The sequence below is a fragment of the Colius striatus genome, chromosome 3 (assembly GCF_028858725.1).
Source record: "Colius striatus isolate bColStr4 chromosome 3, bColStr4.1.hap1, whole genome shotgun sequence".
NCBI classification, from domain to species: domain Eukaryota; kingdom Metazoa; phylum Chordata; class Aves; order Coliiformes; family Coliidae; genus Colius; species Colius striatus.
Genome location: NC_084761.1, coordinates 69,403,895 through 69,424,623, shown reverse-complemented (window position 1 = coordinate 69,424,623; position 20,729 = coordinate 69,403,895). Strand labels below are relative to the sequence as shown.

The 20,729-nt window shown below is 37.7% G+C and overlaps 1 protein-coding gene across 4 annotated transcripts in view; it reads left to right on the top strand.

The window, feature by feature from the left end:
* Positions 1–20,312, top strand: part of TRMT9B (tRNA methyltransferase 9B (putative)) — an 82,996-nt gene extending 62,684 nt beyond the window's left edge. For all 4 annotated transcript variants that reach the window (XM_061993441.1, XM_061993443.1, XM_061993442.1 and 1 more), the window contains 3 exons: positions 10,619–10,773; positions 14,120–14,293; positions 19,062–20,312. In XM_061993441.1, the coding sequence (XP_061849425.1) occupies positions 10,619–10,773; positions 14,120–14,293; positions 19,062–20,098 (1,366 nt within the window). In that variant the 3' untranslated portion in view covers positions 20,099–20,312. The remainder of the gene's footprint in view (positions 1–10,618; positions 10,774–14,119; positions 14,294–19,061) is intronic.
* Positions 20,313–20,729: the final 417 nt, after the last annotated feature.

Genomic DNA, 20,729 nt, shown 5'->3' with positions numbered 1-20,729 from the left:
CTACAGAATAATCCTGTGTGACAGAAAGCCACAGCTTGAGGGCTGCATGTCTCTTTGATTTATAGAGATTGAAAAAATATGTTGTACTTTTACATGCTTATGAAGTAATTTTAAAATTACTTTAAAATGAAGATTGAACTTTTGTTTAAAAGCACTTAACAGTGAAGGCAGTGGTTCTTCAAAAGTTATGTATGTAACTTCATAGATGGAGACAGAAGTATCAATTGAATTACTGGGAGAGAAAAAGGCTAAGTTTAAAAAAAAGTAGGTCATAGGCAGGCTTTATGTAATTGACTAAAACTCATGTGACATAGAGTCCTGCTTGATTTTTTTTTTCATAGAACCATAGAATGTTAGGGGTTGAAGGGACCTTTAGAGATCATCGAGTCCAACCCCCCTGCAGAAGCAGGTTCACCTAGATCAGATCGCATAGGAACATGTCCAGGCGGGTAACACAGTTGGACCAAAGGCACTGTACATTTTACTTTTGAAAAATACTCCATTTTGAAGAAAACTTTACATTCAGATCTACATGTAATCATTTCAGAAAAATTAATTACTTGTGGAATAAAGTTCTAAGAATGCATTTATATTGATGCTTCGGATACTGGTACAGTAATTTCCTAGAAAATATGTATTTTTTTTTAAATTCATCTAAGAAGGTCATAGTATTAAAATATTTTTCCAAATGGAGAACTTTAGTGGTGTTTATTGACATTTCAGCTCCCTTGGGCAACTTTTCTGTGCTGAATAGGAAAAATTGCTTTTTGTAAAGGGCTTTCTTTGCCTTAAAATAGAGGGCTTAGAAATAACAAGTGATGTAAAATGGTATCACTCATACCGTAAAGTGTTTTAAATGAAACAATCTTTTAATTAAACTCTCATCATTTATGGAGATGAGGGATCTTTTCTAGAGATGTTGACTTCAGGGATGCTGAGCCTTTACCAGCCTTTGCCAGCTACTTCAGCCTACTACAGCTACGACTGGTAGAACCTATGTCTGTGACAGTGGCCAGGCACTTTAAGGAGGGTTACATTGTGTCTAAAACTAGCTCTGAATCCTGATAGGATTACTGTTGTAGCTTCAGATGCTTTTGTGAGCTGCATAAACAACCAATTACTGTCAGAAAGTACTTCAGATAACTTTTTGTCTTTGAGTACTAACTTTGAAGACATATAGATACCTTTTATTTTTCAGGAAAGTAAATATAAATATGTGACTTCCTATGACTAACAATTAAAAAAAAAAAGCTAATCAGTCAGATTTTTTAGTTTTGTAGGATGATAAAAATGTAAAATTGTCTTTACTCTCATTCTGATGATCATTGGCTGAGGTTAACTTAATAGCTAATACTGTCTGCCCCAAGACTTGTTCTTTGGAAACTGTATTTGCTGAGTATACTGAGCACTGAATACATTTGTTTATGAAAATTTTAAGACAGGAAATGATATGTTCAGTTATGATAAACATGTGATAATCAAGAACAATTTTTAAAAGGTATCAAGAGAGTCCACTAGTTTTGTAATTTCTGTAATTGAGCATTCAGTATTTTATATTTAATCTTCATAATCTTCTTTAATTTGGGGTCCCATTTGATAATGTACTACTTGTTTTTCTATCTTTACAATATTAAATTTTAACAGAAGATGGATTTTCAGTGAATGTTGTACCTTAGTGAGTTTTTAAATTGTTTTCTTTGGAGAGGCTTTGTATACAGCACCAAGTCCAATGTAACCACCAACAGTGATGAGCTCTATGGGCAGCAAAAAAAAAGAACTATATTGCATGCATTAAAACCAATCCATCTGGAAATAGTACTCTTAATCCAAACCCAGAGTGTGAGGAAACAGAAGGAATTTAGAAAGCTGTAATTCCAGCACTGTAGGATGATATTAAGCAATCAAATATTCCTGTGAATATAGCTTGGCATGAAGAATGCAGCCATATGGACAAGATATGGAGAATGACAGTAATACTTGTAAAAGACTACCTAGATTGATTCCTCAGGAAGGATGAAAAGTACTAAATATTTAATGCTTGGTTGACTACTGGTAAATAGGGAGAAAAGACAAGGTAACTCTTTACAAGTATGTGAGAAATGCAGTGACCAAGGAGGAAAACCAGTTACATTTAGGGCTTATGGACAGCATATCATGAGCAGAGGCTTTGAGATACTCTTGCAGGGCTCTTAGTAAGACAAACAAACCTACTGAAAGTCAAGTCAGGAGGAAGTTAGTTGAGTATCTGTACTAATTTAGGTGTAGAAACAACCCGTGAGTTGAAGAGCAAAGAACATTGTGAAGCAGCCTTTCAGCCTTTTGTTTTTGTTTGTTTTTCTACAGTAGGTCACTGAAGTCTTGCTTATAACTTGAAAAAATGGAAGTTTTGTATTTCATAGACACACAGAGTCACAAGGCTGAAAGTCGAGGGATCATCTCCCTTCCCAGAAGCTGCATCAATTACATCAATGTCTTTCTTGACTGGTGCTTAACCAACTTAGATTTTTTAGACCCAATTCATGGAGGGTTTATGAACTCCTCAGTCCACAAGCATTTCCAGTGCTTTTCTGTCCTTCTTGTTTTTTACAATGTCTCATCCATGTCTTCGTTGCTGTAGTTTAAGCTCACTACTTTTTGTTTACCTTTCATTTTGGAGAACAAACTATTCCCTCCCACTTTGCAACAGCCCTTTTTGTCTGAGATGACCCTCTCTTGTCCTGGGCAAACAATTTCAAACAACTGTCTTTCCCAGATATTGACTTGATTTCTGATTTCTTAGAGATTTACAATGATCTCTGATCATTGTTATTTTATCTAATAATCTCACTTGAAATTGGACATAGTACTCAAACTGATACGTCAGCAGTGCTGACTGTAGGAGTAGGACAGTTTTATGTAACTTGCAAGTACCTGTCCTATTTCTGTGTGCTGGTCTTCACTTTTATTTTTTTGCAACCGTATATTGCAAACGCCACCACAACACCATATCATCTATGGTGTTAAATCTGTGAAATGTTATAGCACTCAGATCCACTCCTGCAGAACTGCTGCCAATCATCTCATCCTGCCTCCTTTGGTCTTGATTTTTGCCATTGGTTATTCTTCTCTAAATGAAGTGCTTTGCTTTTGCCATTTTCAATCTGTTAAAATACTTAAATTCTAATAGCACTATCCAGTGCATTTGAACCTTTGTCAGCTTGGTCTCTGCAGATACAATACTATTCTGTAATTCATCATGCAAAGAAGTCACTGAGGAGTATCCACTAATTTTCTCAGGATATCCTTTCAGCATGATAGTCAGATGTTGATAATTAGACTCCAGATATTCTCTTCCAAACAGTAGCAACCTCTGTAATTTCATCTAAACCAACTCTCCCTGATTTGTTTCTGAGAGTAGTGTGAGACCTGGCACTCTACCCATTGCTCATAGTTTCCGGAAACTAATTTCTAGTGGCTCTGAGACTGTCGAATCTGAGGCTGGTGCAATCAGTTCCCTAAGTACTGGTTATTAGGCTAGTTGTTTTGAAAAACCTGAACTTGCTGTAAAAGATCCAACCTATTCTTTCTTTCCTTAAGTTCCCTTTGTCACTGATATATTAGCTGTCTGATGGCAATTAACATGAACAGTGAAGAAGAAAGAAGAAGAAGAAAAAACCCCTAAAGACTTTGCTCTTCTCAGTACCCCTTATTACTGGATTTTTCTTCCTGTGAAGTAAGCCAATTTTTTCCTGGTGCTTCTTTTCTACTGTCTGTAGAGAGTGTTTCTCTATAGGATCTGAAGACACACATCAGTGCACATTTAGAATCAGGAATTTTTGATTGTGTGGGACTCTAATAGTAGGACTCTCTTTGCTGGCTTCTGATTTATGAGTTTCAATGTGCAGGTAAAGATGAACAACTTAAGGAGGCTGTGCAATTTCTGCGCTAGTATGCTTCTTCCTTCGTTGTTTTTTAATGGCAAAGGAGCCATGTTTTGTGCATTGTCATCTTAGCAGAATATTACCTAGCTTCAGAAGTAGTTTTACGTACTTAGTGAAATAAATCCGTTTGCTTAGTGAAATAAATCCAATGTTTCAGCTATGTAAACTATGACCCTAAATGCAAACCAGCAAGGGGAAAAATAAATGATTAACTGATCCAAGAATGTGCAGTGAATAGTACTAGGTTCTGTCTGGACTGGAAATAAAGCTGGGAATATGAATGTGCTGGGGAATAGTGGTCATTTTGAGTAACTAGAGCTTGAACTTGAACCATGGACTTTTTTAGTCAAAGATCTCAAAAGAATATCCTCCATGCTTCTAATTTTTCATTAGGGCAAGGTTCTCTATTTTTTAGTAAGAAAAAAATACGATAACAGTGTCTTTATTTCAATCAATGAAACCGCTTTAAAATTCTAGGTTCACAGTGAAGGTTTCAACTAACAGTTATTCTTGTCAAATGTGTCTCAGTTCTTTCTTTTTCACTTCAGATTTTGCCAGATTTTACTGAAGGAAGGGTCCTGAATCAGGACTTCACCTCAGCAGGGTTTTGGATATGCTACATGGAGTTCCCGTTTCTCTGATTTCAGGCTGTGCATTTTCAGAGGATTATAACAGTTCATGCATGAGTGAAATTAATTACCAGAGCTCTTAGCCTTATGTAAGCAAATCATCTCCTACTGTATCCTCTTGCTAAACTTTCATTGCAGCTTGGCAAGATTCCTATTATTTTGTTTCATCATCCTTTATTTACTAGTAAAGCTGTTTTACGTAATGATTCGTATCTGGAAGCAATTTAGTATGTCATCATAGTCCAGTTTGTGAAAAGAGAAAGTTCTGTTGATCAGAATGGGAGTTATTACTGCGATTTATAAATTCAATCCTAAGGGTAAGCAAAATGCTGATAAGACAACCTTAATGTCTGTTTTTGAAAAGGGCTGCAATGAGGTTTTGCAGTTGGAGATCAACTGGATTTTTGTCTTTGCTTGAAAAAAAAGACTTTACTTTACAGATGTCCATTGGGACTGTACAATTAGCTTTCCATGGATACTTAGTTTTGAATGAAAAGACTGGTAATTCTGAAGCAAACTGGAAGTAAACTGGAAGTATTTCTCACTGTATAAATTGTTCTCCCTGTTCTGTAGACCTGGGGACGGTGTGCAAATTGGACTACCTCACTTTTTACTTAGCTGTTAGAATCAGCTACAGCTGCAGATTTTGTTTGCTGGAGACCAGGGCACTGTTGGATGTAGACCTGGCCCTTGTGATTGATACTATTAGATTTAAGGCCAGTGGTTAGTTAGGTTATTGCATCTGTAGGTAGAGTTGCATGGGCAACCAAGATTTATGTTGCTCTTGCAATAATGAGAGATATGACTGTGCTGGATTTCCTAGATCCTTGAAGTTGGAGTTCCCCTAATCCAAAATGGGATTGACAAATCCCATTAGTGCATGAAGAGTATACTAAGAGGGACCCTCGTTAGTAGACCAAAACATTGCATATCTGACTCTCAGACTCAGTTACATAATTTCCTGCTGCTCATCAAAGGTTTAGAGAAAATCTGCAGTTGCAAGAGAGAAGCAAGCCTGTGGCTCAAATTTAATCAAAACAAATTGATTTGAAGACAAATACAAGCAATACAGGTTTTGATGACGACTGTGAAAATCTCAGGATGCTTCCAAGAGGCCATTGACAAAAAGTTTGGAACATGTTCCAGATATTTTGAGTGGCCTGGAAACAGAGGCAAGGAGGAACTGAACATGAGCCAGGTCAAGACTTAACAATATTATACATCAAATTAAATGAAGGTGATGATAGAGCATATGCTAAGGTAGATGGAGAAATATGTGAAAATTGTAGGTGCATAGGAGAGGGTAACTTCAGGTAGATGAGGGAGACTTTGAGAGATTCAGAGGAACTGCAGAAAGGTGTGGAAAGCTTTGCATAGGCTGTGATAGAGGCAGTGGTTTTGGACCCTGTGCTTCAGTGTCAGGGCATCCCTTGCAGCTGGGAGCCAGCAATTGTTTTTGTCCACTTGAGGATAGGCTGTTTAATACAGTTAGGCAGAATTGCAAGGCAGACAAAAAAAAAGACAAAAATCTGAAAACTCTCCCCCACCCCTCAAAATTATCTTGATTTTTAAAAAATGTTGGAAACAGGGATTATTAATTTTTGGTTGTTATCATTTCAAGGTCAGGTGGTTAAATGCATTTATTGCTTCATCAGCATTAGAAAATTTCCAAGCAGCATGACTTTCCTTAAAGCAGTATCCTTGAAAAGTTGTCTAAAAGGCTGCAAAATGTTAATGGAAAAGGAAGAAATCAGATTACCTTGGAGTCAGGGAACTTTTAGTGAGATATGTAGGTGCGAAAATATATGATAGCATGTTTCTACAATTCCTTTCACCTCCCAGAAAACAGTAAAATTTTAGTTTATTTTTTATTTTACTTTATTTTTTTTAGGAGTCAATGGACTATAACCTATTTACTTTCAAACAGTTTTGTTCATATACCCCAGTTACATATGGTGAAGGGTGGATCCATTTCCCCACAAGTTCGGGAGAAATTCATACTACAACTTTCATTCGGTTTTCTCAGTTCATAGATCAGCTGCAATGAGAGTCTGTTGTAGTCTCCTGAACAAACCTCAGTGACCAGGGAACGTTGAAAGGGAAGAGAATCCAGCTCTTTCTTAATTTGTTATCCAAACTGCTTGTTTGCAAGAGGTTGACATTTCCTAAGCTATATCCGTGTTTTTGGGGACTTGTCAAGACTTGCTGCAGAATGACTGAACAGCTAGGTGCCAATTTACTGCACACTCCCTACTCTGCAACAAGTCTCTGCACGAGACCTTTGACAGGAGCATAAGCACAAAAAGAGAACTGAGCATGCGGAAGCATGTCCGTGCCCGTAATTACCACCTTATGCTCTTTACTGGCCTTATCAGTCAGCTTTCAGGTAACTTAAATGAGAATTGGAGCAGATGCTGAAGCAGCAGGGTTTCTGAACATCTTGGATTTCATTACCTCTTTTGCAAAAAAGGCTTTGCAACTATCCTGGAAGTTACAATCCAGAAGTTGTGCGAATTGAACATTTTCTATATTCCATGTGCAACAGAGATACTGTCTGGTCCTTTCAAACCAAAGACGTTGTAATGGTTCTTTTTGTTCATAGTAGGAAGAGATATTGAGGTTAAGTTGTAAATTTTACATAGTTTCTGACATTTTCAGTGAAATTAGACTAATAGAAAATTGGTACAGCTGCAGGTCCAGTCAGATTCCATGGATTTCTTGCCTTTCATAAAAATGGAAATGAAGAGATGTATTGCTAGGACATTTCCCTGCTGTGCTGCAGAGTAAAACCTGATAGTATTCTGGATCTTGGCTGGAAAGTCAAACTGGCAAGTCTAATCTCAGCATATGACTTAATTATCTACAAAATTTAAACAACAGCAATGGAAATTGTAATGAAATAGTATATAAAAGAATTTGTATTTTAGTAGATTGCTGTTATTCTAAGATTATAACCAAATTATTAGCTTGAAAGTGTTTATTAAATGTATCTTAAACCCCCCCAACCTGTAATGTAGTGTTGTAATACATGGAACTGTCTAGCATGTCCCATATAGCAGAAGGCTCAGTATGAGTCTCAGTGAAAGAGAAAGTTAAAGGAAAAATCTTAATGGTCTTGTGTTTTAGTAGGAAACTAAGCCAAATTTCAACCTACACTGAAATTCAATAAAGCTATTTTAGGAAAAGTGTAATATAACATTGCATCAATGTGAAAATTCTTACCATCGTCCAAGTGAAATCCAAGTCAGCTTTTATATTTATTTAAATTATCAAAATTAACCTTAAGTTCAGACAGCTTTTTTTTGTACTTGGCATACACTGGAATTTCTGTAGCATTTGGAACTGGGTATGAGTGATTGAAAACATTCTTCTTTTTTTTTTTTTTAAGAACTGCAAAGATGGAACAAAGAGCTTCAAGTGGAAAGATAAAAACACTTGGAAACACCAAACCACATAGTAACCAAACATGAAATATAAACCACAGCAAGGAGCATGTCAGATGACAAAAGAAAATAAATGATTGTTAGTCTTTGGAATTTCTGCTTATAAACAGAGGATTTCTATGCAGTTGAACAACAAAATAGAGTATGTTCTGAGGCAGAGGAGAAAGATAGCTGCAGTCATAAAACACCCAATTTGTTTGTTTTATTTAAAGGTCAAGTAAGAAAAAGATGATAGGTTTTTGGCTCTTATGAATAATAATTTGGAATTACTGCAACTAACCCATCCTGTTTGACTATGTTACTTGAAATGGCATTCTGGGAAAAGTTCTGATTGAGTAACTTCTGGCACATGTACAATCATTTCAAATCTGTTTCAGTGCTATCTACTTCTGTTGTTCAGTCTGTTATAGTTTTGCACTCTTCAAAGTAACACTGAAATTGTGCCTAGTAGGAATTGACTATACTGTTACTGAATGTTATGTGATATTTATTTGCTTATTTATTTATTTAATTATTTATTCATTTTCAGCTAGTAAAAAGTGAGCTAATGCACCATAAAATAAAAATTTTGACCTCATTAGAAAGAAGAAAGATTGTGAAAACATTGAATGTAAAGATTTTAAAGAGAGATACTACAGTTAGAGAGTAGTGTAGGGGAAAGGGGCCTGGGGGTCTTGGTGGACAGCAGGATGACCATGAGCCAGCAATTGGCCAAGAAGGTCAATGGCATCCTGAAGTGTATTAGAAGGGCTGTGGTTAGCAGGTTGAGACAGGTTCTCCTCCCCCTCTATCCTGCCCTGTGAGACCACACCTGTAATATTGTGTCCAGTTCTGTGCCCCTCAGTTCAAGGACAGGGAACTGCTCGACAGAGTTCAGTGCAGGGCCACAAAGATGATGAAAGGAGTGGAGCATCACCTGTATAATGAAAGGCTGAGGGAGCTGAGGCTCTTTGTCTTGGAGGAGACTGAGGGGTGACCTCATTAATGTTTACAAATATGTAAAGGGTGGGTGTCAGGAGGGTGGAGCCAGGCTGTTCTCAATGATGTCCAATGACAGGACAAAGGGCAATGGGTATAAACTGGAACACAAGAGGTTCCAAAGAAATACAAGGAAGAATTTCTTCACTGTGAGGATGATGGAGCACTGGAACAGACTGCCCAGATGGTTTGTGGAGTCTTGTTCTCTGAAGACATTCAAAACCCACCTCGACAAGTTCCCGTGTGACCTGCTCTAGATGGTCCTGCTCTGTCAGGGGAGTTGGGCTGGATGATCTTTCAAGGTGCCTTCTAACCCTTAAGATTCTGTGATTCTATGTAATAGACTGTGACAATTATAGCAATTTGATCTCATCACCTATATGGCAGAATACCTAAAACCAAGGAAATGGATCAAGTCTTATATACTCTTCTTGTAAGCACTCACATACACTCAACTTGGAATATATAGGGTTTTTTTAGTCAATCAGATTAACTCCAATTTTTTCCATTAAAAATATTGTGTTTGTAGGACAGGTGTTTTGAAGAGCTCACATTATTTGTTATCATGTGCAATATTTTATTAAAAATCTTTTAATAACTTCTTTCAACAATAAAAGTGACAGAGATCAACATTTTTATTATGATTTTAAAATTATTTGAAAAACAAAGAAAAAGAAGAACTTGTGTGTTTTAAAGTCTGCTTCTGACATTTTCAAATGCAGTCAAAGGAGTCACTTTTATAATTTCATCTTGATGTATTATCAAGAGTTCTTGCTGAGTTTCTTGGAAGAACTTTGGAAGCAGAGTTTAATCTCTGCTGAGTACTTGGATAATTAAACAAGTTCTGTTTAGATAATGGGAAGGAATATTTCCTGAATAAACAGGCAATTTGAATTAATTTGAAGAATACCTTACCACTTTGAAATGTAATCTCATCAGCCTTCATCCTACATTAAAGTCTGACCTGGTTGGTGCTTGGATGAGGAGAAATCTTAAGGAAAATATAAGATTCTGTATAAAGGGATTCAGTGTCTGCATCTGCTTGGTGTTTTATATGAGTTTAGGAGTAATATTAAAAGTCTGAAAAGTGACACCTTTTGTATGACTCATTAAACCAGAATACAAGATAACAGAGAGGAAACAAGGAAATCAGAGTTTTGTTGCTGAAAAAGTTCAAACAACTCATCACTTTTAGAGGGTAGGAGCTTTAGTCAGAGCCTATGCTATACTTTAAATATACTAATAGTTTGCCTTTCTACTCACTTTAGCTACAACTGGAAAGTTTATACTTAACTTACTGTTCTTAATCATTCTGCACTTCTACTGAATACAGACTGTTTTGCAGAAGATAAGCTTTTGCTACATCAGTGAACTTACTTAGGAATGTGCATCTTATTGAACAGACACGTGTAGTTTTATAATGCTCCTTGAGCAAGATGATACGTTCAATATTTTTTTTTACTTTCATGAAATAAAATCAGATTTTTTGAGTAAAGACCCTTTTTGTAACTATGATGACTGATAGTTGTAATGGGTGTAATGATTTGGTGAATGTAAACTTACAAGGTCCTGAATTATGCATGCCTATAAAATGCAAAGTCTACAATAGTGCTTTGGTATACATAATCGTTCTTCATAACGTTTTCAGGATGGAACATGAGGCTACACAACTAGAAAAGCAGCACGTGCATAGTGTGTATGAAAATACAGCTGCCTACTTCAGTGATCTGCAGAGCAAAGCATGGCCTCGTGTTCGAAATTTTCTGCTGGAGCAAAAGCCTGGCAGTCTTGTTGCTGACATAGGTAAGACATTCTTGGGGGTGGTGTGAAAGATTGTCTGTCGACTTTATTAGTTTACATGCTAATTGTATGTATCTTTTGGAACAATGGTTTTTATGAGTTGTTTAAATTTGTTTTAAAGATTACTTTAAAATAATTTAAAAACTCAAATTAGATGCTGTATACTGCTTGATTTATTTCCTTCACAGTCTATCGGGTAACAAGTAAATATGATTTTTGCCTTGCTTTGTTTGAGCTCCACTTTAATCTACTAGTAGTTTCTCAACAGACTTATTCTGTCATTTCCTTGGAGCTCTATTAAAAAAATTATGTTAATGTTTCTATTCTTTCATAATTCAGTTTCTTTAGATCTCTTGCTTTGAGTACTGCTGGTCTGCAATGTAATGCCTGTCATATGTTCTAAAACTCCTCCTATCATGGCTTTAACATAAGAGAAATCTGATATGAACACTCTTTGAAAAAAACCCAAACCAATTGTCATCTCAGAATGTCCCTTTGATCCTTAATATAGACACCAAAACCTCATTTTCCTGCTATGGTCTTCTCTTCTGTACATGTTGAATTTATATATTGATTTTCTATAACATCTCCAGACTTTTTTGTGGTTTCCAGATCCTGATGTGCTTGATTTGTGTTTGTATTAGGAGTTCAGCACATCAACGCAAATCAAGATGCTCCTCCGTATCACTGGATTTCCCTCACTGCTTAGACTAATAAAATGCTTTTACACAGAAAAGTGTAATAAATGTACACAATAAATTATACATCAGCCTTATCCTCTCAGAGGAAACTGTTCCTTGAAGATGTTGTAATCCATAATTGAAGTATAACATATCATTTTTCTGCTGGAGCAGCACTCCAAAATTACTCGATTGCTCTTATTTTGAATATATGTCTTCTTTTATATGTTTACTCCATTCTCACTAATAATCTCGGGAGATATCCTTTGGTATACACAGATTTAGCAGCCAACTTAACATGATATTTCTCCATCAATTTTTTTTTGTCACCTCAGTAGAAGTCATTTGAAGCTCAGCTGAAATTCTTTGAGGCTTTATCAGCAGGCATCACAGTGGTTGCTGACAACAAGGCCACTCTGTTACAGTTTCAGATGAAATATTTTAAATGCATGAAACATTTGGAGAGGAGGTAGATGCTTACAGTTGCCAATAAGAATAGTACCATAAGGGCACAAAAGCTACCTCCTTTTATGATGTTTAATAAACTCTACGGGAATGTGACTATTGTGTTTATTTTTGAGACATATTTTGGGAGGAAGGTTACCCAGTGGCACCAAAAGTTTCAAAATGAAACGTTCAATTGATAACTTTCTCTTCTATTTAATGCCACTTTGTATTAAAATACTTGTTTTTGCTAGCTTTACATGAGGCATGGTAATGAGGTCAGAATAAAAGGTAATTTTGTCTAATTGTCATTTTATTGTTCATTCAGCAAAATAAATAACAATAGCATGGCCGTTGTTCATGAAGGAATCCACCTCCTGATGACTCATTTAAATGTGAATATCCTGAAAATGTAGATATTTTAGAGTATGAATAGTGTTGTCACTACTGAGCTTCATTCCAGAGAGGACTCTGTATTTCCAAAAACTCATGGTGACAGCACTCCACCAAAACCCATGTATTAAGCAACTAAATCTTCTACAGCAACATATGTTTGGTTAAATGTGTTCCTTCTGCAGACACAATAACCAATAAAACTTGATAATAATTTTAAAACTTACTCTTTCTAACATACAGAGCTTCATGTTTTATTGCATATATTCCTTGAAATACATTAACAATATGAATCTTTTCAATTTCTTTCAAGTTTTACTTCAAAGAGTAGTGCTTGCTTTTTACTTTAGAAATATGCTCTTTTTTCTCCACTGAAGTGTTGTGCTGTTCTCCAGCAGATCCTGTGCTGTCTCTCTAGATAATGGTGCACATTAACATCAATGAGAGCAGAAGCGGTGATGTTTCTAAAGATAACTCCAGGCCTTTAAATTGAATTACCAATACTGAGATGGTTCTCTTTGCCAAGCTGCCACCCCGTTGCTTGGCTGTCAACTTTCAGAAATTATTCTTCACTACTGACCAATAACTGTGGTGAATTTTTCCTAATCTAATTTTGAAAAGTGCCTGTTGTGCATATGGTATTGGAGAAAACCCTGAAAGATTTCAATTTAGTACAGCATGGTCCATGAGAAGACACAGTTTTAGATGGAAGACATTCTGGAACAGTTCATTACGTTTATGTTTGTTACAATGCATTGGCACAAAGACAGGATGTGTCTACGACATGGCAGGGATTTTTATGATTCACAGTTATTTTTGAGTCAGTATCTGAAGTTAAAACTGTCCTTACTGACTTGTGACAGTGACAGCTGTTTAGGACTTCTTGCAGATAAATGGGATGCATTGGAGAGTTGCTGTGTGGGATTTGGCAAAGGCTGGGGAAGTACTTGGAAGACAGATCTATTGCAGATCACTAAAAAGACAAAACACACTAACTTCATGAAAACCTCTGAACAGAAAGTAGTTGAAAAGTAGAAGGTGTGGTGGTTTGACCTTAGCTGGATGCCAGGTGCCCACCATGCCACTCCATCACACCCCTCCTCAGCAAGCCAGAGAGGGGTTGAGATAAATGCAGTTTAATAAAATACATAAAGTGTAATAAAGGAACAGCAAAGCCATGTGTGTGAGAAGCAGAACAAATAAAGATGTTACTCTCTACTTCCCATCAACAGTGATCTCCAGCCACTTCCCGAGAATCAGGGCTGTGGTACACGATACTGTGTAAGCAGTAGCCAAAACACTGATGTGCTATCAAACATGTTTCTTGCCACCAACAGAAGACATAACACTGTGAGGGCTGCTGTGGAAAATTACCACTATCTCAATCAGACTCAATACAGAAGGGTACTGAGGAAAGGAGTCACAATGCTTACGAGTCATAATGTCTACCCTGTTCTTGCTCTTTCCTGGGGGCTCATTTATGCTCATTGTTGGGAACAGGTTACCAGGCTATATAAAGGCTTAGTATGAGGTAGCATGGTTGTTTTTTTCCTCTGAGATACTGAATAGTGTCTGCAGAGGACTACTCATTCCTCCTCCCACCTGCACTTACTGTTCTTCTCCAGAGAAGTATGCATAACCTTCTATTACACAGAGCTGTGCAATGAGTATTTTTCTTGGTACTGTTACACTCCTGATGATGTGAACATGTAATTTTAAGCAATCCAAATGAGCCCTGTAGCAGTCAGGCTAGCAGGCGAAAGCATTACTTGGGGAGGGGTAGCAAATGTTTGGAAGGTACATCTTCTGATCTAGTATGATTGTTTTTTTAGGTTGTGGAACTGGAAAATATCTGAGTGTCAACAGTCAGGTGTATAGTCTCGGCTGTGATTACTGTGGACCACTGGTAGAAATTGCAAGGAAGAAAAATGATGAAGTTCTTGTATGTGACAACCTTAACCTTCCCTTTAGGGACCAGTGCTTCAATGCAGTAATTTCCATTGGAGGTAAGACAACACATATGCATTCTGTCCCACAGCTAATACACATTTTTGGGGATCCTTTTATTTCCATGCATCTTAATTTCAGTTCAATCTGTTTTGAAACAATTCCCTTAGAATCACAGCAGATATTGCTGAAATGTGGTAAACGTGTTAAAAAAAGAATCAATTCCATTGTACAGAGGCACTGTTGACCAAAGAAGCATGTAGATCATTTGTTTGTTTATATGTGGTCTTGTTCACCCTGTGGAGAAAAGATTTCCTTCCAGCATGCATTTTAAACAAGTAAAAAGTGATGTAAATAGGGCTGCTCACAGTTTAAACAGATTAGGTGGACAAGATAAACTCTTATCTCCCTCTTAGGATCTGTTTTAACCAGCAAATGCATTGAAATTGAAAAACTTGCTTTCTCTATAGCAGAATTTGAATCATGTTAACTAATATGTGTTTCAAGTACATATTTCTCTTAGAATAGTCATGAAATAAAAATTTAGAGCCATACAAATGCCTGTTGTCTAAAGTGAGTAATTTAAAAAATCCTACTTGACGAAACTGATAGTATTCCATGGGAGTATAACTGGCTGGCTAGATAAGGGGAGAGCAGCAGATGTCATCTCCTTTGACTTCAGTAAGGCTTTTGACACCATCTGCCATAACATCTTCATAGGAAAGCTCAGGCAGTGTGGCTTGGATGAGTGGACAGTGAGGTGGATGGAGAACTGGCTGAATGACAGATCCCAGAGGGTGGTGATCAATGGAACTGTGTCAAGTTGGAGTCCTGTGACCAGTGGGGTTCCACAGGGGTTGGTTTTGGGCTCAGTCTTGTTCAACATCTTCATCAAGGACCTGGATGAGGGGACAGAGTGTACCCTCAGCAAGTTGGCTGATAACACCAAACTGGGAGGACTGGCTGATTCCCCAGAAGGCTGTGCTGCCATTCAGTGGGATCTTGACCGGCTGAAGAGTTGGGCAGAGAAGAACCTCATGAGGTTCAACAAGGACAAGTGCAGAGTCCTGCATCTGGGAAGGAACAACCCCATGCACCAGTACAGGCTGGGGATTGACCTGCTGGAGAGCAGCTCTGCAGAGAGAGACCTGGGAGTCCTAGTTGCCAATAAACTGAACATGAGCCAGCAATGTGCCCTCATGGCCAAGAAGGCCAATGGCATCCTGGGATGCATCAAGAAGAGTGTGAACAGCAAGTCGAGAGAGAGGTTCTCTTCTACCTCTACTCTGCCCTGCTGAGGCCTCAGCTGGAGTCCTGTGTCCAGTTCTAGGGTCCCCAGCTCAAGAGGGATAGGGAACTGCTGGAGAGAGTCCAGCACAGGGACACCAAGATAATCAGGGGAGTGGAACATCTCTCCTATGAGGAAAGGTTGTAGGATCTAGGACTGTTCAGCTTGGAGGACACTGTAGGGGGACTTCATTAACACTTAAAAGTATTTAAAAGGTGTATGTCAAGACAATGAGGCAACACAGTTTTATGTAGTGTCCAACAACAGGAAAGGGGTAATGGACAAAGCTGGAACACAAAAAGTCACCCTTAAACATAAAGAAAAACTTCTTTCCTGTGAGGGTGACAGAGTCCTGGCACAGGCTGCCCAGGGAGGGTGTGAAATCTCTTTCTCTGGAGGTCTTCAAAACCCACCAGGACACGTTCCTGTGTGACCTGATCTAGGTTGACCTGCTTAAGCAGGGGGGTTGGACTAGATGATCTTTAGAGGTCTTCTCCAACCCCTACCATTCTATGATTCTGTGATTCTATGAGTGAAGTATCTCAGCCTCGTAAGTCCTCTGACCTCTTTTTGAAAATATTACTCATAATTTGAGAAGTATTAACTGGAAAAGAGTAGATGAGGTATAGTTATATTACTCAATTACAGTCTACTTTTTTAACTCTGCTCTTCTTGAACTAGTTGTTGTTGATTGGCCAATGGCATCCTGGTGTGTATCAGAAGGCCAACAGGACCAGGGGAGTTATTGGCTGTCTGTACTTGACACTGGTGAGGCCACAGCTCTAATACTCTGTTAAGTTCTGGACCCTTCACTACAAGAGGGACACTGAGACGCTCGAATGTGTTCCAGAGATGGGCAATAAAACTGGTGAAGGATATAGAGAACAAGCTTCATGAGGAAAAGCTGAGGGAGTTGGGGTTGTTTAGACTTGAGAAGAGGAGGCTGAGCGGAAACATGATCGCTCTTTAAAGCTACCTGAAAGGATGTTGTAGCTAGTTGGAGGTCAGTCTCTTCTTCCAATTAATAAGCAACAGGTCAAGAGGAAATAGCCTCAAGTTACACTAGGGAGGTTTAGACTGAATAGTAGGAAAATCTTCTTCACTGAAAGGGTTGCCAAGCATTGGAACAGACTGCCCAGGAAAGCTGTTTTGTCACCATTCCTGGAGATACTTAAGACACATAGATGTGGAGCTTAGGGACGTGGTTTAGCAGTGGATGCAGCATTGCTGAGTTAATGGTTGGACTTGATGATCTTAAAGGTCTTTTCCAACCTAAACAATTCTATAATTCTTACTTCTTGCAGGGACACAATCATAGAATGGTAGGGGTTGGAAGGGACCTTTAGAGATCATCTAGTTCAACCCCCCTGCAGAGGCAGATTCACCTAGATCAGGTCACATAGGAACATGTCCAGGTGGGTCTTGAAGGTTCCAAGGAAAGAGACTCCACAACCCCTCTGGGCAGCCTGTGCCAGGGCTCCCTCACCCTCACAGTGAAATAGTTTCTTCTTATGTTTAAGTGGGACTTTTTGTGTTCCAACTTCATCCCATTACCCCTTGTCCTGTTGCTAGCTGCTATAGAAAAAAGGGATGTCCCAACCTCCTGACACCCACCCTTTAGATATTTATAAATGTTAATAAGATCTCCCCTCAGTCTCCTCTTCTCCAGACTAAGACCAATTCTAGGTCTGTCAAGACTAAAAGTTTATGTGATATTTCTGTACACTTAATAATAGATTTTATTCCCTCTTGAATGGAAACATGGTATACCTGTGTTCACCTAATTCTAAATAAAGTGTTTTTCATACCAGAAAGTAGCAAGTGTTTATGTAGATAGTCAAATACTCTTCTTGGCTTTGCTAGTATAATCCTGTTCACGGGATTTGTATTTCTGTGGAAGCACCAGACTGATTGTAATTATAACCATGAGGAATACAAAACCAATGAAATGGGTTGCTTAGATAGAGCTTTTAAATTCTGTTGGTTGATTGTCTAATGAACTAAGCTCTCATGCTTATACTGTCTGTCAGTTTTGATATTATTTTGCAGGAGTATCTTTGGTGATATATGGCCTAATTCCGGAATGAGAGAAAATATCAGTTGCTTTTTCCCCATCTTATTAAGGAAATAGAAAATAAATAGATATATTTTGGGGTTTGTTTTGTTTGATTGTTTTTTTTTTCCAACATTGGAGAAAATATCAACAAGAGTTAGGAGTACCTGGAAATTAATACTGGCCATATGGACTAGGAAACTCTTCTCAGTGTTTGCTATCTTGTGTTGCCAGATGCTTGTGAGGGCCTTATTAATATCAACTGCCGAGAAAGCTTTTCTTGGCTTGCGGTAAAAATGCTACATTTCTTCCCCTTGGTAATTTAGTCATTGTTTTGAATATAGACAAGGCTAGTTGGACAGAATTTTCATAACTGCAGTGTTGAAATAACACTGTTTCTACAAGCAGAATTGGCTTCAGTCAAGCAACACATATAATCTATTTTTTTGAAGGTATGGACATGTCTTCAGCCAAAAACATATACCATTATTATAAGTTGTTATATGGGTAGATTGAATCTTTTGCATGCAGAAATGGCTGGCTCCAAATCCACTTGAGACAAACTAAGCAATCAGTCATCTTTACATCATTGATTTTGATGAAATCTAGTGCTGATGACATATAGAGCAACATGACCAGTCTCAGGAAAAGTTAATGTCGTTGAGAGACTTAGCTGTTCTCTAGCTATGAAAATTATTTCCTTCAGGTAAATAGGAAGTATGAAAATCTTGAAATATAGCTTTATTTGACATTGCAGTGAAATTAGAAAGATCCTGGAAGAAAGAATCAAATGTGGTGAACAACACTTTTATTTTGAATGTGACTTTTTATTTTTTAACAGCATAACATAATGTAACACAACCCCATCATTCTCAGACATGCAATGTAGACTGAGATATTTATGGTTTGGTTTTGATTTTTTTTTTTTTAATCTCCAAAATGATGTATGAAGGCAAAATTAAAGAAATGGAAAATATATCTAAGTTTTCTCACTGGCTCTTTTGAAAGTGCACTAATGTGAAAATACAGAGTAACTATTTTACTGATATTAGATTTTCCTGTATTTGTTACATTGTAAAAAGATTTTCTGTTTTTGGCAAGATAAGTCTGAAAAGTGTCCCAAAAACTAAAGTCAAACTTAATATTGCCTAAAGTGAAAACTAGTCATGCTAGGATCTTTTATGGGTGATATAGAGAAACAGAAATCTCCAGGTTATATGCCTGACTATTCTTTAATCCCTATTTTGAGATGAGGTCAACTTTGTTTTTTGGGATTTCCCTAGTTTTAGCCATTGAACATAAATGTAAAGATCATTCTGGGGTAAACTTGCACTGTAATACCAATAAATGCATCACTGTTGCTGACTTGCAGTGAGTTATGTTTCGGATATGGCAACGAAAATGACTAAACATGTAGAACAGGTGGAAGATGAAGCTACTATGTCTTCACTAATATTCAATATATAATGCTTTTCCTTTTTCACAGTGATCCATCATTTCTCAACTAAACAAAGAAGAATCAAAGCCATAAAGGAAATGGCGAGGGTATTGATACCTGGAGGTCAGATGATGATTTATGTTTGGGCTATGGAACAAAAGAATCGTCACTTTGAGAAGCAAGATGTATTTGTTCCTTGGAACAAGGCCTTGTGCTCACGACATTTTTCAGAATCAAATCGATCTGGAGATAAGGGTGAGTTTGTGCATACTGTAAAAAGCCAAGACATACACCCTGCACAGCTAGTCATCTCTGATTGCAGCTACCAAACCGGTCTGCAGCCAGAAACTGATTCAAAACATTCCCACGGTACAGACCACTGCTTATCCAGAGCCTGCTGCATGAAAATATCTGAAGAAGAAAACAGATTTTACAGTGCTCTAGGAAGATCTTTCCGCTCGTGGTTTTTCTCCAGATCCCTCGATGAATCGGCCCTTCGCAAGCAAACTGACAAGTTGAAGCCTCTGAAGAATGAAGGAGAATGGGCAAACAGTACTGTGCCCATTCAGCACTCACGACACTGCAGTTTGGATCTAGGTCACCACGGGGCGCTGTTAAAAGAACAAAGTTTGGATGATGATGATGTGTTTGTGGAAAGCCTGCCTCTCAAAAAAACAGAGTGGTCACCAGCCACAGATGCACTGAAGGATTTAAGTTTAAATGGAGGACACCAAAGTGTCTCTCAGAGCAAGAGTGAAGAAGTTTCATTTATAAACAGCCCAGTGGAAGACAGGGATTACAGCTGTGGCTATAATAAAGACAGTGCTGGTAATTCTGATGCCAGTAAGTTTTTCAAAAGAACTTCAACAACTGACTCTAGTGACTCTGCTTTGGATTCAGCTGTGTCTGTTGGGGACCAAACAGATGCCATGTTGGATACAAAAGCCTTTATGCGTTATTACCATGTTTTTCGGGAAGGGGAGCTGTGCTCTCTAATCGAAGAGAATGTGCCTGAGCTTCAGATACTTTCTTCGTGCTATGACCATGGAAACTGGTGCATTATTGCAGAGAAAATACGAACATAGCTGGAAAAAGAAGCAAGAATCCAGTGACTGAGGATTTTAAGCTGCTCCTTGCATTCCTGTGATTGCGTGGTGTGACATGGAATTTGAATCTGATGTAGCTGTGTGCCATTGGTTTTGAAGTTATTCTCTCTCTAACTGTTTAACTATGTAATGCAAGGTCTGTATATAGGAATATAAGCAGGAAACAATATTTATGTTTTGTTAAACTTTTATGAAGTTTAAACTGGAGAGTTTTATATTGCTTTTAGCAAATAATTGTGTTTTAAAATATACTTTTCTATTGAGAAATAAAACCTTTTTATAAGACAAGGATCAGGGCATCTTTTATGAGATATATGCTCTCTGTAGAAAATTTAGGCTTTTTTCTTCAAATGCTGAATTCCTATAAATAGAGATATAGCCACATTCAAAAACATACTCGGCTATATATTGCTAGAGCGCATGCTGCAGAACTGGGAGCAAGCATATTCTCAGTGCTACATAGCTTAGAGCAGAGTTGTTAATGGGCAAAAACTATGTACAAAGCAAGCTCTGCATATTCTGCCATTTTAGGCTTGTATTTGGGAACAAACATCAGAAAAAGTTTTGAACGGTACTTTGGACTTCTGGTCTAAAAAGAATTTAATTTGCT